Raw genomic sequence first — 16190 nt, 5'->3', positions numbered from 1 at the left:
TCCCGAATCCCATTAAATCTCTTATTTTATTACAAAAAGGATAATAAAAATATATGATACATTAAAATGTATAAAGAAAGAAAAAAAACCTCTCTACCTTTTTACACAGGTAAGATCTAGATGAAAAGGTGCATCTTTAGGAAGCACCCTCTAATTTCAAGGACAGCCTTCCAAAGAATATTTGCTACCATTAAAAAGACTGGAATGTCTGGAAGATGACAATTCCCTGTTGAAATCAGCAGCAAAACCTCTCAAGATGATCGTAGCAATACATATTTATTGTACATATTTATTAAAGGAAAGATAGGCACATTGAGATTATGATTCCAAGTTGTTCCAAGCTTTATAAAGAAGTAAAGTCTCCCTGCAGTTAAGTTCACATCCACCTCTTGCCATCGATTTCTTCCAGAAATGCTATATGACAATGATGGAGAACCTTTTCGGCACCGAGTGCCCAAACTGGAATGCTCATGCATGTCCGTGCGTGCACCGGAGCACTGGAAATCCAAAGACCAGCTGGCCCGCTCACATGCCAGTCAGCTGGTCTTTGGGTTTCCGGCACACATATGTGCACCAAGCAGCTGGTCTTCACATGCACTGGAGCACCGGAAACCCAAAGGCAGCTGGCCGGTGCGAACATGCCTGTTTTTGGAGCTGAGGTGGCGCAGTGGTTAAATGCAGCACTGCAGGCTACTGCTAGATCAGCAGTTCAGCGGTTCAAATCTCACCGGCTCAGGGTTGACTCAGCCTTCCATCCTTCCGAGGTGGGTAAAATGAGGACCCGGATTGTTGGGGGCAATATGCTGACTCTCTGTAAACCGCTTAGAGAGGGCTGAAAGCCCTATGAAGCGGTATATAAGTCTACTGCTATTTGGCCATTTTTCAGGGCGTTTCTGGGGTATTTTGGGGGGTGTTTTCCAGCACTCTGGTGCTTGCAAAGACCAGTGCGCCAGAAACCAGAAGAGCAACTGGTGACAGCACGCATGCCCACAGAGAGGACTCTGTATGCCACCTTTGACACACGTGTCATAGGTTTGCCATCACGGCTATATGACATCTCAAATTAGTCCATAACCCTGTGCTTTTGTGGTGATCTTCCATTCAAATACAAAGCAGGTCCAACGCTGCTTAGCTTTTTCAAAATCAGCCAAGGTCATTTAGGAGATGCCATCTGTTGTAACTCAGGGCATTATAAGCCAGTACTAATTGGCATGGTAGCTAACGGGTAGTCAGTGTGGTAGCGTCAGCATATGGATACTATAAGTATGGCTAGGAGCCGACCCCGAAAACTGGCCACTCATCTGCATCTTGCAGGACAGAAACAAAGAAGCCCCACATATAGTTTATTTCAGGAATCCAAATGTCAGGTCACCATCCTTTGGACAGCAATTATCAGGCTATTCTTTTCCAGAAAAGGGACTGGTCTTTTCCAGAAGTATGGACAACTATGAAGAATTCAGAATAATAGATAGCATATAGGGGGGGAAAACCCCAATGCTGGCAGTGCTAGTGTTGCCATCACTAACACTAAAGAGAAATTCAAAAGAAACTGAAATTTCCTGACAAAAGTAAAAAATGCAAAGGCCTTTCTTTTAGGTATCTGGTAAATGCCAGGTTGGTTCACAGTATAACTACTGTTATCCATTATTTGATCATGGATAAAGAACTGACGTAATACCAGGGGTGGGCTTCAAATTTTTTAGCAAGGGGGTTCTCTGCCCAGTTGCTGAGTGGGCATGGCCATGGTAGACGTGGCCTAGTTGGCTTCCTGCACCATGGTGGTGGGGTTGCCCTGCCCGGGCTCCGGAGGCTTTTCTCGGGTGTCCGGGAGGGCAAAAATGACCTCCCCAGGCTCCAGAAACCCTCTGGAGGCCATAGGCCATTTTTGGCCTTCCCAAACTTCCTATAGACCTGTTTTTAACCCTCCACAAGCCTCCGTGTGTACCCTTGAGTTACCTGCATCCAAAACGGGCAGTGTGGAGACTTGTGGGAGGAGAGGAGTGGGCAGGGCTAGCCAGGAGTGGGATTTGGGCGTTCTCCCCTGTGAACTATACATTCATGAGGCCTATGTTGGGAAGAATAAATTCAACTCAACTCTATCCTTCTAATTTCTCAGAGAAACACCAACCAAGAGTAGGTGTGGAGCATTGTATTTAGGAAAAGGCATAACAGATGAATCAGTCAAAGCTGGTAACAGGCATGCCTAAACACAAAACCCACTAAATTTGTCTGCCTCAGCTGTAGGAGTTTTATGGTGAGAAAGATGATTCTGTAGACTAATGTTTCTCAAGCTTGGCAGCTTTAAGCATGCTAGCTGAGGAATTCTAGGATTTGAAATCTGCACATATTTATATATAAGACAGGACCTTTAAGAAAATACATGAACAATATTAGTTTTTATATCTTACTATTTTGTGTTTCCTAGTTCTAAGCAGTTAGTGCTAAACTGCATCTCTTACAAATTACTCTATTAAATGTATCTGTGTTAGAGAATGAATCTAATAATAATTGTTATTATTCTGATATTTCATGTCTTCATTATGAAGGGCAAACTTGGTGAAACATTTTGAGTTATCTCAGTACAGCTGCCGATCTGCCCAAACAATCCCTTCCTCCAGAACCACTTTTACAAGAGAACAAGAGAAATATGGGAAAGTACCTTTTGATTATGCTAGCTTTGACGCCCAAGTCTTTGGCAAATGCACAATGATGCCAACTATACAAGGACAAAAGCCCACACAATCCTTTGAATGTAAGTAAGAGACTGACAAAATTAAACTGTGTTTTGTTTGCATTTTATCTCCCAGGGTATACATACCAAGCAAAACATGCAACTAGCACAGTTAAAAGCTTCATTATGGTAAAAAATAACTAGTTCCTTCTGAGAAATCATGGAGGTCTCTGCAAATCTTGCTGTTGCATATCTTACAGTACATACACTTCAACAGTGCTTGATGCTTTTAGAATATATTGGGTATGCGCATCTGTATGTGTATACACACACACACACACACACACAGAGTACATATTCATTCTTATGATCACAACTCTTGCGGATAGCAAACAATATATTGTTTAGATAAGACTCACACCCAAACGTATATGCACTAATTAATGTAAAAAGGTGTAATTATACAAAGCTCATTATCTCTTACGGAAATGCTACTGGCATCTAAGTTACTAGAATTACATTGTTAAAATAAGATCTTGTCATTTTTATAAGGTCAGAGTGATTGTTGTGATGTTTGTATTGTGGTCCCCTGTAATCCCTTTATCAGATGTACTGGTTGTTTATTGGTTGCTTTTTACATTTCGCCACACGATTCTGTGGTTAAATTGTCCATCTGTTCTTTTTGCTCTGTCCTCTTGCTAAAGAAGTTTCCGTGAAGCTTGCTTAAATAAATCTGCACTTCAAGTGGCTCAAGAAAAGAAAGGAGATTGTTTTGAAATACAATTTTGGCTATCTCTAGAGAGAAGGTGAACATAATTCTCAAAGTATAAATTTTACTTCCTCTAAATTTAAAAGCTTATTTTAACTCTATCAGAGTGGGAAGAACATTGTTCAGAACCTCCAATTAATTATGCTTGCTGCCTTGAGTTGAGATATATATATTTAGTGTCACAACACTAAATATATACCTTCCTCCCTGGCTTCAGCTGATAAGGAGGAGACCTGTGGCTTAATGGCTAAGACGTTTGCCTAAGATGTAACATAGCACAGGTTCGAATCCCAGTAAGGGTATGGCTAGCTGATGAGAGCTAAATAGCTTGAAATAGATCTATACTAGTCTCCCTTTATTTATTTATCAGCACAAATATAACAAAGGCAACAGTAAAAATATTGGGTTTCTGTCGTGATGGACTCTTGTGACGAGCCGAAGGACAGATGATGGAAGCGGTTAGCTTCCTCCCATAATTGGGGCTTACCAGGGGTTGTGACACTCTCTCTCTCTCTCTCTCTCTCTCTCTCTCTATATATATATATATATATATATATATATATATATATATATATATATATATACGTTATAATAATAATGAGTCGTTGACTTCATATTTCTTAAGAGTATCCAATGCTTTGGCAACATTATTTTCAGTTCATGCTTGCGAGAAGATATTGATAAACTATGAGTCATGTACTCATGACTATGGGCATTATTAACTGGCAAGTCCAGTTGATTGCTAAGATACAGATAGACACAATATTGTATTGTACCCCATATGAATTGTCATCTTATAAATATCCACTTTAAAATTCTCAGTTAAAAGTACAATTATATAGGAACTTAACTGGCAGCTCACTCAAACTGAATAACTGGAATTCAATTGCACTCTAAGTGAATGTGCACTTTTGCAGGAAAATGATAATACATCCCAAGAGATTCAATTCAAGAACCAAAATGAATGCTGCATAAAATGTTGAGTTCAGGCTAAACATATATAAAATAGCAATAAAGCTTTTTTTAAAGAGACAAAATAGGAACGCAGTGGCTCAGTGGCAAAGATGCTGAGCTTGTTGATTAGAAAGGTTGTCAGTTTGGCAGTTCAAATCCCTAGCACCACGTAACAGAGTGAGTTCCTGTTACTTGTCCCAGCTTCTGCCAACACAGCAGTTCGAAAGCACCTAAGTAGAAAAATAGGGACCATCTTGATGGGAAGGCGTTCCGTGCGCCTTCAGCATTTAGTCATGCTGGCCACATGACCACAGAGATGTCTTAGGACAGCACTGGCTCTTCAAATCTGAAGCAGAGATGAGCACCGTCTCCTAGAGTCGGGAATGACTAGCACATATATGGGAGGGGAGCCTTTACTATAAAGAGACAAAACTATACCAAAAGGCAGGAATGTCCATGGGGGATGGCTTCAGAATTTGCTAGATGGCAGGCATGGTATCATAATCAAACTTCTACAAAGTTTTCTTCACATGGAATGAGAACATTTTAGGAAATGGATTTATAATGTTGTCCTCTATTGAATTTGGAAGTACCTGAACATTTATATAACAACACAGTCTTAATGTTTTAAATCTATTAATTTCTGAAACTTAAAAAAATGTTGAGTTTTGTGTCAAGAGTAGCTTTTATTTTATGCATTCTTTGTCTATTTTACTGTATGAACTGATTGCCTTTGTCCCTTTAATAGGAGGACAGTTGCATAGAACTACTTCTAATCAAATCTCTCTTCAACAGCAAAGCATTTTTCAAATCCAGGGAAATTTTCTAATCGGCAGCCTAGTGCTAGTGCCCACACACAGAGTCCTTGCCATGCCAGCTCTTATCGCTACGATCAATGTAGTGAAGACACCCACATAGCAGCAGCTGCTGCAATTCTGAACCTTTCCACTCACTGTAGGGAAGCTACAGAGATCCTCTCCAGCAAACCACGGAGTCTGTCTGCCAAGGTAGGCAAGTCCAGAAACCTGGAGGGTGCGTTAGCTACTGAACTGTGTGAATAAACTGTCTTTCCTATTAGTGATTGCATGCAATTGCTCCCCCTTCCTACCCCTAAAAAGAGCAGCACCTTTCTGAATATTCCTTTGAAAAGTGACAGGACTATGTTCTGGAGAGTTGTCATAAATGGCTTCTACATGGAAAAGAACTATGGAAAGACATGGTGCAAAAGTGGTTTAAAAGAGGCTTCTTCTCACATGAAATAAAGACTACTATAAAATTAATAGAAATGTTAAGAAATTCACGTTTTGATAACTTGGAGATATATACAGGTTTTGGTGAGATGGTTGATGAAAATGTGTAGCTGTTAACTTTTAATTTTAATTAGCCTTTGTTTTCATTAATTATAAAGCAACAGATTATTTTTGTTGTTTTGTTACTTAATAAGATTGGATTCTCAACCAGTGTCTTTTAGATTTGCTGGACTTCAACTTTGTTAAGGAATCCCAGAAATGTTTAACAATGCAGCCTTGCAAGTAGGCAAATTAGGCTGCATTAGCACCATTCACAACCAATATAGCAGCAAGAACATCATTGGAAAAAGTGCCAGTAGTGTCTTGAACATTGAGATGGTTTTGTAGAAAAAATGAACAGGCACAGATGTGTAGAACTAGGTAGGTTAATAAAAAAGTATTATGCACAGTATTTGTGCTGGAAAAGATAAATTACTATTCCCCAGGCCTTGTACCAGTGGTGGGATATGACCGGTACACCCCGATACGAGCGTAACGATGCCTGCTGGGAGCACTAGGTACCGTTCCATTCCAGTGCTTCGGAGGGCCCACCCACTTGCCCGCTCTCCTTACCGCTATTTGAGTCGATCAGGCCATTTGTGCACACGCGTGCATGCACATGGTGGGTGCCCGGCCCCGTTACACAATACCAGTTGCAACGGGATCTGGAACTCACCACTGCCTTGTACTAAACATTTTAGCCATAGTTCTCAGTCCTGCTATGTGGTGCTGGAGGATCTTCTTCAGGAAGATTGTTTCCTTCTGGCAAATGTATAATGTTAATAGCATATCAAAATATGGAAAATCAATCGAAGCTCAGATGTTAAACAAGGATATTCTACTTTGCCTTTTCCAACAACTAAAGAAGTCAACTATCCAGGCAATTTCTTTTTAAGGTATAGGATTTCTAACAAGTTTAACTGGAGCCACAATTGTATTTACTACCTTGGACCAAGTAAGTATTCTAGTACTAGGCGCCAGAGGCAATATTAAACTGCTGCCCTCACCTTTGGCTGACCTTAGAAACAGATCGTTCTTGCCAAAGAAGAGTAATAGTGTGTGTGTGTGTGTGTGTGTGTGTGTGTGTGTGTGCGCGCGCGCGCGCGCATTCAGTTATATACCTGCTTTGCATTTGCCAAAGAAGGGAATGCGATTGAAGCAATTCCTAGTGACAACTGTAGCACACAGTAAGGATAAAGAGCATACAAAAAAGTTTTTAATATACAGTTAAAAAATATAATGTGTTATCCTCTGCCAGCTTTTTACTTTTGCCAAAATTCCAGTAGGGAAAAATGACAACCAGGGCCCTTCTGTAACAATTAGTTTTTGTCCAAAAAAAAGCAAAGAAAGGTTGAAAGAGATGGATTTGCCAGAATCAAAGATATTCTTTTATTTTTAAAAAAATACTGATCCCTTTTAGGAAATTTGAGATTTTAAACAGAATAATATACATTATAATATTTTTGTTGCTTATGCATGAAAGAAAGAAAAATAATGTGATCCAAAACTTATTCTAAAACTGTATGAACTTTAACCAAAACTTTATTTCGGTGTGATAATCACTCTGATTTTCAATATTGTTTCTCCAAACAATATTTATAATTTATTTTTTAATTATGCATATAACTTTCTCAGAAGGTACTGTTATTACATTTAAAATAATATAAAGCAAGGAATCTAAAATTCTGTAGCTCCCTCTCCACTGAGCTGGGAACATTTTCTATGAAATAAAAAATGAAACTGGCTTTCCCCTCCAATCTCTTTGCAGAGAAAGTGTTCTAAACAAACAGCCCATAAATCATCAAAAGAATGATAAGAGAAAAACATCAATAGGCCACATACTTCTAACTTCAGTCTAGCAAAGAAAGAAATAGACAGACAGACAGATAAAGAACCAGGCAAAATTATTTAGATTGCTCATCACGCTTTTCTATTGTATATTGTCTGTTCACCATCAGCCAATAAAATATTACCTTTATGTGGAAAATCATATGGAGGAAAATGACTATCCACTTTCAAACTTAACATCAAGAATGATAATAAATTTAATGAGGCTTATATTAATAATTTAGTTGTAATGCTTTTACATTGTTGTATAATTAATTTCTAAATTGCTTTTAATGCACTTATAAAGCATCTTTTGTTGAAAAAAATATGTGTTGATTAACCTCTTAAAAAAATAAAATAAAACATTCTAAAGTTTAACTGAGATCTTTAATCTGTTTTTATAACAGCTATTTTAAGGGATCTTTTTGTATTTCCATGTTAAGAAAGAATAGAAGTGATCTATAATCAAACTGCATATTTATTTAAGAACAAGGATCTCCATAACTTAGTTTTCTGTATGAAATGAAGCAAGGAAAAAAACAACACATAGTAGTAACATCAGTGAAATACAACTTATTTAAATGCATAATTATGAATTCTCTGGATCAGTTTGAATAATCAAATAAATTAAACCAGATTGTGCTCAAAATCTTATATTTTCTATTACTACATGGAAAAGATGGGACACTTTTCTAGCATTGTTTTTAATGATTCCAATACATTTAAACAACTACAAATGATTTAATGTAAATATTTTATATTATAGGCACCACAGTATAATATGAGTTTGAATCACCTGCATTTATCCAGATTTAAGAAAATTGGTTGTTTGTTTGTGTTAGAGAGTGTTCTGAAAATGATTTGGGAAATGGTGACATTTTCAACTTTCCTTCTATTTAAATTCTTGGAAATATGCCTGTTGTGGTATCACTTCTTGCCACAGTTTGATTTGATCTCATTCCTTGTGTAATTGCCATTCAAAGAAGGAGACGCATGTAGTATAGTCTATCTTTATCTTGCTATGGTGTTTTGCCAAGAAATCTATTTAATGTTTGGGTGTTTCCCCACACAGGTTTAGACAGAGAGGCATATGTGTACTGTATCTTGAAAGAAAACACAACAGGAAAACAAACAGCATGAAATATTTAGCACACAAGCATATCTGATGTCTCTCAATTATTCCTGGTGCTGAAACTGTTGAATAGATAACAAAACAGAGCCCAGGAATCTGGACTGTGGTATTAAGGCTATATTTAAAAATAAATCAGGGATACCATTGCAGTCAATACATTTAAAACTATTACACTGCACTATAAATGCTAAGCAGAATATTTTTTTTAAACTAGTGCTTATTGCAGTTTGCTTTTTGATTATTATTTTTAATCCACAGATTTTTAATTAAATAGAATAGCATGAGATGTTAGGCCATTACAGGCCCGCTCAATGAATTTTGCGTAAATTTATTTCGTAAAATTTGTTTCATATTCTTAATTTCTTTTCCTCATATTTTATTCTGTCCAATGGCAGGACTTCTATGGAGTAGTATCTGTTCCATAGGTTCCTCTCCTTTGCAATGCTTATTTCGAATAGGTTAAATCATTTAAGTAACAATTTTGGAAGCAGATTTTTTATCCAGACAAATAAAGCCAACATTCCCATTCATCAGTTGGTGGCAAACAAATTCATAAAATATTCTGAACTTTTGAATAGTAGGGTTAGGGTTACAGTTATAAATGATCTGAAGTTTTATGTAAAATCAGAAATCAAAATATTTATCATTGATAAATATTTAACACAGATACAGCAATGGAATTTGGTTTAGAGGAATGTGCTAAAGTAGCAATAAATCCGGGTGAAATAATGAACAGTAATGGAATTTAAATGCTGAATGGCCAAACCATCAGGATGAAGTTTACACAGTATCTGGGTATTTTACAGTTGGATAACATCAAGCATGGACAAATTAAAATGTGATTAGTAAAGAATACAATTGGACAGTGGAAACACCATCAAAGCCATGAATTTTTGACCCATACCTGTGATATGATACACTGCTGAAATTATGAACTACCTACAAGCTCATTTGGACAGTTTGGACTGAAAAACAGGAAATTGATGACTATTCACAATGTATACCATTCCTGTAATGATATTGATAAATCACCCTTATCCTGCATAAATGGAGGCAGAAGTTTATTTCAAGTCAAACAAACTGTCAAAAAAGAGAAGCTTGCATTAGCTGGTTATTTAAAAGATGGCAGAACAAGCATTGATGCAAGTTAAAAATTTGGAACTTACTAAATGTACAGGAAATAAACATGAACATTGAAATGTAATAAAAACAAGAATAAAATACCAGCAAGGAGGAATATTCCATGGTCATTTTTTACAAAAGATGAAAGAGAAAATGGATAAAGATAAAACCTTACAAGACACATTTCTGCAGGAGTTTGTATTAGGGGAAAATAGTTTCCCACAATGATAATCTGAAATGTGATATGACCATTGGCTCAGATTATTTTAAAAGAAATAGACAGTATGTAACTCAATGACTGGAAATTATTACAACCCAAGAGGAATCTCCATATTCTTTGCATTACATCTCTAGTACTTTATTTCTGATGGAAGGAAACAAAAATATTGCTGATGAAATGCAACTGCTGATAGTACAGAAGCAAGAAATTGATTCTGCTTGATTCCTCTTGTAAATTTTGTTGAAATATCAGAAGCTCACTGTGGAAATAGGATACCAGACTAGGCAAGTCCTTGATTTAATTTAGCATAATTCTTATGTGTGCCATGAGATTTGTGTTCCATACTGAGATTATAGGATTGAGTAGGTTTAAGAATATTCATGATCTTTTAGATTATCAGCTGCATTAGTATTGGGATCCCCAGATATTATTCTCTGTAATTCCCATCATACCATGTCTAATATTTAAGGATGATGGGGATTGTAAACCAGTAATAACTGATGTGTCTTAAACTTGGTAACCACTGCTGCAGTTGATCTTTCTTATTCCAAACATGTTGTTGTTCAGCTGTTTCTGGACTATATGACTTCAGACTAACAGTCAGGTAACATTCTTAACCAGATCAGGTAAAACTAGGTGACACATTTGCACAATTTACTAAGTAGCTTAGTTAGTGTTAACTTTGGGCAGACATTTTTACTTGTTTCTTTGTTTGTTTGTGACCCAGAATGCTGGTTTGGAAATTCTAGGAATTAAAATCCACAAATTTTAAAGTTGCCAAGGTTGAGAAACTGTGATATATATTATAGTCCTTTTTCAATTTTATTTTTCAATTATTTTTAAAAAGGTAAAATATAAAATACAAACACAAACTCCAAAATTAAAAAAACAAAGGAAAAAACCACAAAAGACATTTAAAAAGTGCATTAAAAAGGAAAAACACAAATACATTTGCATATATTATTCCCTCTAGTTGAATACTGATTAATATGTTAAACAATATTAGCTTCCCACCCCTTGAGAAACAGCCTGCCCCAAATTTTTAAACTACTGAATCTATTTACACCTTATTAACCTATCATCTATATACTATATTAATGACATAATAGTTAAAAAGAAGAGCAAGAGTAATAAAAAGGCAAGATTAAGTGTCCAAACCCCTCTGTTAAAAAACTGTTATTGTAATAAACACAGAGAACATTTACCATGGCATTTTATCAATCCCAAATCATCCCAAAAGATAACAACGATTCCTCCTGGATAAAATTTCCACATTTGTTTCTTAATATTATTTCTTATTGATGATTTATATTATGGTCTAATATATTAAAAAAAGGTGAAATATGTTATGTGAATGCAGACAATAAATAGAACCCAGGGGTGGGTTCCTGCCAGTTCTAACCTCTTCTATAGAAGAGGTTCCACAAATCTACCATGCCATTTAGAACAGGTTCCAGCTCCCTCCCCCCACCCGTCCGCACCATGCTTGCCCCGCCCACCGCTCACTGATTGACTGGCTCACTAATCGCCTCACCCGCCTCTAAGAGTCCTATCTAAACCTTAAAATCTTAAAGCTGTCAAGTTTGAACACCCCTGGGGGTTTTTTCCTAAAGGGTTAGGGGTGCAAGAGTCTTGTAACTTGACAGTTTTAAGACTTGCGTGCTTCAAATGCCAGTTTCTGAGCCAACATTTTGGTTGCTAAGCAAGAGTGTTGTTAAGTGAGTTTCACTACATTTTACAAGTTGGCCACGCCCACCCAGTCACATGACTGCCAAGCCACTCCCACCCAATCACATGGCTAGCAAGCCACTCCCACAAAGCAGGCCACACCTACAGAAGAGGTTCTAAAAATTTTTGAAACCCACCACTGATAGAACCACTTGCATGTTCTGTAAACCTTTCTGCCTATCAAATCCTAATATGACAGAGAAATATCTTTGCCTAGCCATTTCCCCGAGTTGTTGATTTTCTATGCAGCCAATTTATTGGCTGGGGAGAAATCAAAGAGTTGTCCTGTGTGGTTTTTTCCTCCAAAGTCTATCTTCCAGAGCTCTCTAAGTACATCTTATATATTTTGGCAAGATGAAAAACCCTACTTCTTTGAATAGATGTCCATCCGCTTCTAGTAATATATGTTTAAAATGATTAAAAGATTAATTCATGAAACAGAAAGGTGAATTCCATAGTAGTATTCCTTTGGCCTTTGCTATGACTGTAAAAAATGTTAGAGGAAAAGTATCATATAATAAATAGTCAAAATGTTAAAATGCAGTCCATTCTTTTACAAACCCAAGACCAATTTCTCCATTTGATCATTGTGTTCAACAGTGAGCTCAAATATATGTCAACTACCCTTTTTTTGCAAATGCACAACCTTCTGATCATAATTAAATTTGTATTCACCAAAGTTTACACATCAGAAGAAACCCTAGCTACTTTATTAATTTTGTTTACTTGAAAAGATTTATACGGCCACCCATTTTTTGGCACACTACTCTGGCCGGTTAACAATAATGATAAAACACAAGCAATGAAATGATAAATGTTGAAAAGGAAAGAAAAAAACCAAGAATGTTCACATATCTGAATATGAATTGCTTTCCAACCAGACCTTTTTAGTTCAGTTAAGTAGGGCTTGGTTCCCAATCGTCAGATGTGTTTCCTAACATATTTGGATTTGTGTTTTAATTTGAGAAGACTTTGACTGTTTTATGGAATTTGTTTGCTGTTGTCTCTGCCTTCCCTATAGCTGGTATTTTATTTAGTGACAGAAAATCTGCACTATTTATGGGGTGGTTTTTTTTTACTATAAAACTACTGCAGCCCTATCACATGGCATCTTCTCCTAAGCCATCTGTCACAGAGGTCTGGCATTTTATGTGAATGTTGGCCAGGCAGACTTAACCCAAGTTTTTTTTTATTATGAAAAATGTTTGCAACTACAATATTTAGCGTTTTACTTTACAGTGGTTATTAAACTTGATTACTTGTAGCTCTGTTTCATGGCTGCACTTATATATCAACTATGAAGCCAAAAAAACACAAGGGTAATTATGGCAATGTAGTCAGGCCCTGGAAAGTTCAGCTGGCAATGATACAGTTAATATCTTGGATTTTTGTAAGTAAGGGTTATTAATGCTGATATAAAACTGTATTTGATTTTATACAGATGGCATAAGATGTGGTTACTAAGTTATTATCCGGGATAAGCTGTACTGGCAAATTCAGGGCTTAAAACTATCACAGGAGATTAAATTATTTACTAAAAAGGGACAGAAAGATATAGTGAAAGCATCTTAGCATGAACATATTATAAGTATATTTACTTCCCATAAATATAATGAAGTATATCTCTCTTAAAATGAGGGATTAAAGTGTGATTGTTGTCATAGAAGAATTTCTCATTTGTACAAAGCGAAGTAATTGGCCCAATTGTTTTCGGCTTTTTCCGAGGAAAGCAAGAGAACTGATATTTCTAAAACCTTACACAAGTATCATGAAAACTTTATATTTTCTGGATTATTTTCTAACAATGTAGTTATATGAGCAACATACTCTTTAAAAGATTGATATTTTAGCAGCTATACCAAAATAGTTTATTCTTTTGTAACTTTTTTCAGGATTTATTCTGTTCGGTTGCCTTTGTCTTTTTCTCAGTAACCAGCATATTGAATTGGTGGCCCGGCATGTTTGGTGGAGCAACTAATCATACCTCAGATACATTTATTAGTCAGGATTTATAATAAAACTTTTTATAAGAATAATTCCAGAATGTTCTAGTCACTAAAGCAATAGTTGATCAGATTAGGCAACATGTGGTTCATAGGTTAAGGAAGATAAACACCAAGCAGCCAGCTAATCATACTAGTTTGACATATTTATTTATTTAGCATATGGCATATCATACATGGACTTGCAATGTATATTAACATTCACCTAGATTAAAAAAAACACAACAAAATATTAATGTTAAAAAGATCTATATTCAGTTACCAAAGTCTAGCTCAACTAACCATTGAAGCACAGTTCATTTATATGAAGAAAAAAACCAGATACTAGACTGGTATATGCCCTTTAATTTTTACCTCACTTCCTATATTTTCCTACTATCTAGGAGAAATTCATGATAAATCAGTAAAAGTGTTTAGCATTGGATTCTGTTAAAAGCTGAGCATCAAGGTTTATTGAGATAATTTGAGATAAATTGTGAAGTGCATGAGGTAGAATGTATCCCTCTATCCTGATTGCTCCCAATTAAAACATCCCCACAATGCATTTGGCCAATTTGTTGCTTCAAATTTACATCCAGGTTGTGCTGGGAAGGGAACAAAAATTAGACTGAATGACTAACAGGGCTTCCTCTTGAGATCAGACTAGCATTACAACATCTATGAAGGGTTGCAGATACCTTAAAGTGGATGTTTTGTCATTTGCTTTACTTATTATTTCCTGCATGGTGATATTTTATGACCCAATTTAGATGTCTATTTGATATTTTATTGAAAAGATTATTGAGGAAATTTTTATATATTGCTCTACTCTCAAGATAACTTATTTGTGGAGGACATCATCATCATTTCTTTCCAACATTCCTTCCCTTTAAATTAAGACTTGACCCCAAATTCCTTCAACCTGTGTAAAATTTGCTAGGGATATTCTTTTCAATGAAAACCAATTTTACTATAAATGTGATATTATGATTCAGAATATAAATGCTGCCAATTTTTCTAATACTAGATGATGGGATGGGTGAATTTTGTTTTTTTCTGAATAATTTTTGGATCAAAGTGTAATAATCCAGCTCTCTGAGTGGGTTTAACAATTTCTGAGTACCATAGTAACTAAACCATTTTCAGTTTGCAATATTATATAAAGGGAATATATAAAGGGAAAGCACTGTTCCATTTCTGATTCATCCATCTTTAAACAAAACTTATCTCTCTGCTGGAATTCCCTTTCTCAATTCTACAACTTTACAATTTGTATTCCTCCTGAATTTTGGTAGCATAGTTCCTGGGGCTATCTTGGTCACAAAATTAAGCAGGAATGATAATTCATTTGCTATAGATTGAGTACTCCTGAATTAGAAAATATATTTAAATTCTCCATTCTTCCTCTGTATGAAAGAATGTTGAGATCAATGCATCTAAGGAAGCATCAGATTAAACATCCTAATTGAACCTATGTAGGTCAAAACCTTTCAATAGTTTAGTTAAGATACTTTTGTAGATACCAAACACGCATAGAGTATCATTTGGAAAAATATGCGTGATTTGGCCATAATGCAAGCTACAGATCAACAAGAATAATTTCTATCTGATTTTGTTCTTCACAATTTCCAATGAGAAATTATATTTAAGAGAGGGATACTGCCCACATTTATTACAATAATTCTTTAACATGATCTTAGAATTCAGAGTGCACTTTAGATCAAGTGAGATTGTAGCTCCTATATAAAGAGCAAATGTTTTTGCATTTCTTTATTCTCCTCTGATGCAAATGTACCATGTCTAGTGTAGGGGGGAAGAAGGAATACAAGAATAAGGTTGATAAGCAATAAATTAATACTCTGGTCCAAAAGCGATCATAATTCTTTGCAAATAAAATGAGCAAGATTGAAAATTTAAAAATATCCTCTGATTTAGTATATATAGTTTATATTTAGGAAGCCTCTTTTCCAATTCTGCTTGCAATATGTAAGTGTTCAAACACAGAAAGAGCATTATTGAAGTATCACTTAAGTCTGCCTAAGAATTAAATATTAATGGGTGTAAATGGTAAAGCTGGTTTTAGATTTAGGTATATTTAAATAATAGGAGGCATTTTCACTTATCCTTTAAAAGCTACACATGTCTTAGGGTGCCTCTGCAAACAGCTCTTTAAACATTTCTCTCTTGTGTTTCAGGGAACTGAAATAGAAGTAGATGAAAATGGCACTTTGGATCTGAGCATGAAAAAGAACCGAAGTCAAGAAAATATTACTTCTCTAAGTTCCTTCAGTGCCAATGTCCCCACTCCTTCCTCCTCACCCTTCAAAACAGGCAGCATTCTGGTCAATGCCACTTTCTACCAAGCTTTGAATGAAAAAGAAGGTTGGGATACACCAATCAATTATAGCAAGAGCCAGGGCAAAAAAGAGGAAGAGAAAGAGGTATTTTGTTTTATTTTACTTGATGATACCCAGAGGTGATGGAAATCATCTCTAA

General features: G+C 35.9%; 1 protein-coding gene across 1 annotated transcript in view; it reads left to right on the top strand.

Moving 5' to 3' along the window:
* ST18 (ST18 C2H2C-type zinc finger transcription factor) overlaps positions 1 to 16190 on the top strand; it is a 184491-nt gene that overhangs the window by 127227 nt on the left and 41074 nt on the right. The window contains exons 9-11 of the mRNA XM_032223013.1: positions 2547 to 2752; positions 5190 to 5401; positions 15890 to 16135. Of these exons, the coding sequence (XP_032078904.1) occupies positions 2547 to 2752; positions 5190 to 5401; positions 15890 to 16135 (664 nt within the window). The remainder of the gene's footprint in view (positions 1 to 2546; positions 2753 to 5189; positions 5402 to 15889; positions 16136 to 16190) is intronic.

The sequence above is a fragment of the Thamnophis elegans genome, chromosome 8 (genome assembly GCF_009769535.1).
Source record: "Thamnophis elegans isolate rThaEle1 chromosome 8, rThaEle1.pri, whole genome shotgun sequence".
Classification (NCBI taxonomy): domain Eukaryota; kingdom Metazoa; phylum Chordata; class Lepidosauria; order Squamata; family Colubridae; genus Thamnophis; species Thamnophis elegans.
Note: the sequence above shows the minus strand (reverse complement) of the source record. Positions and strands in the feature narration are given on the sequence as shown.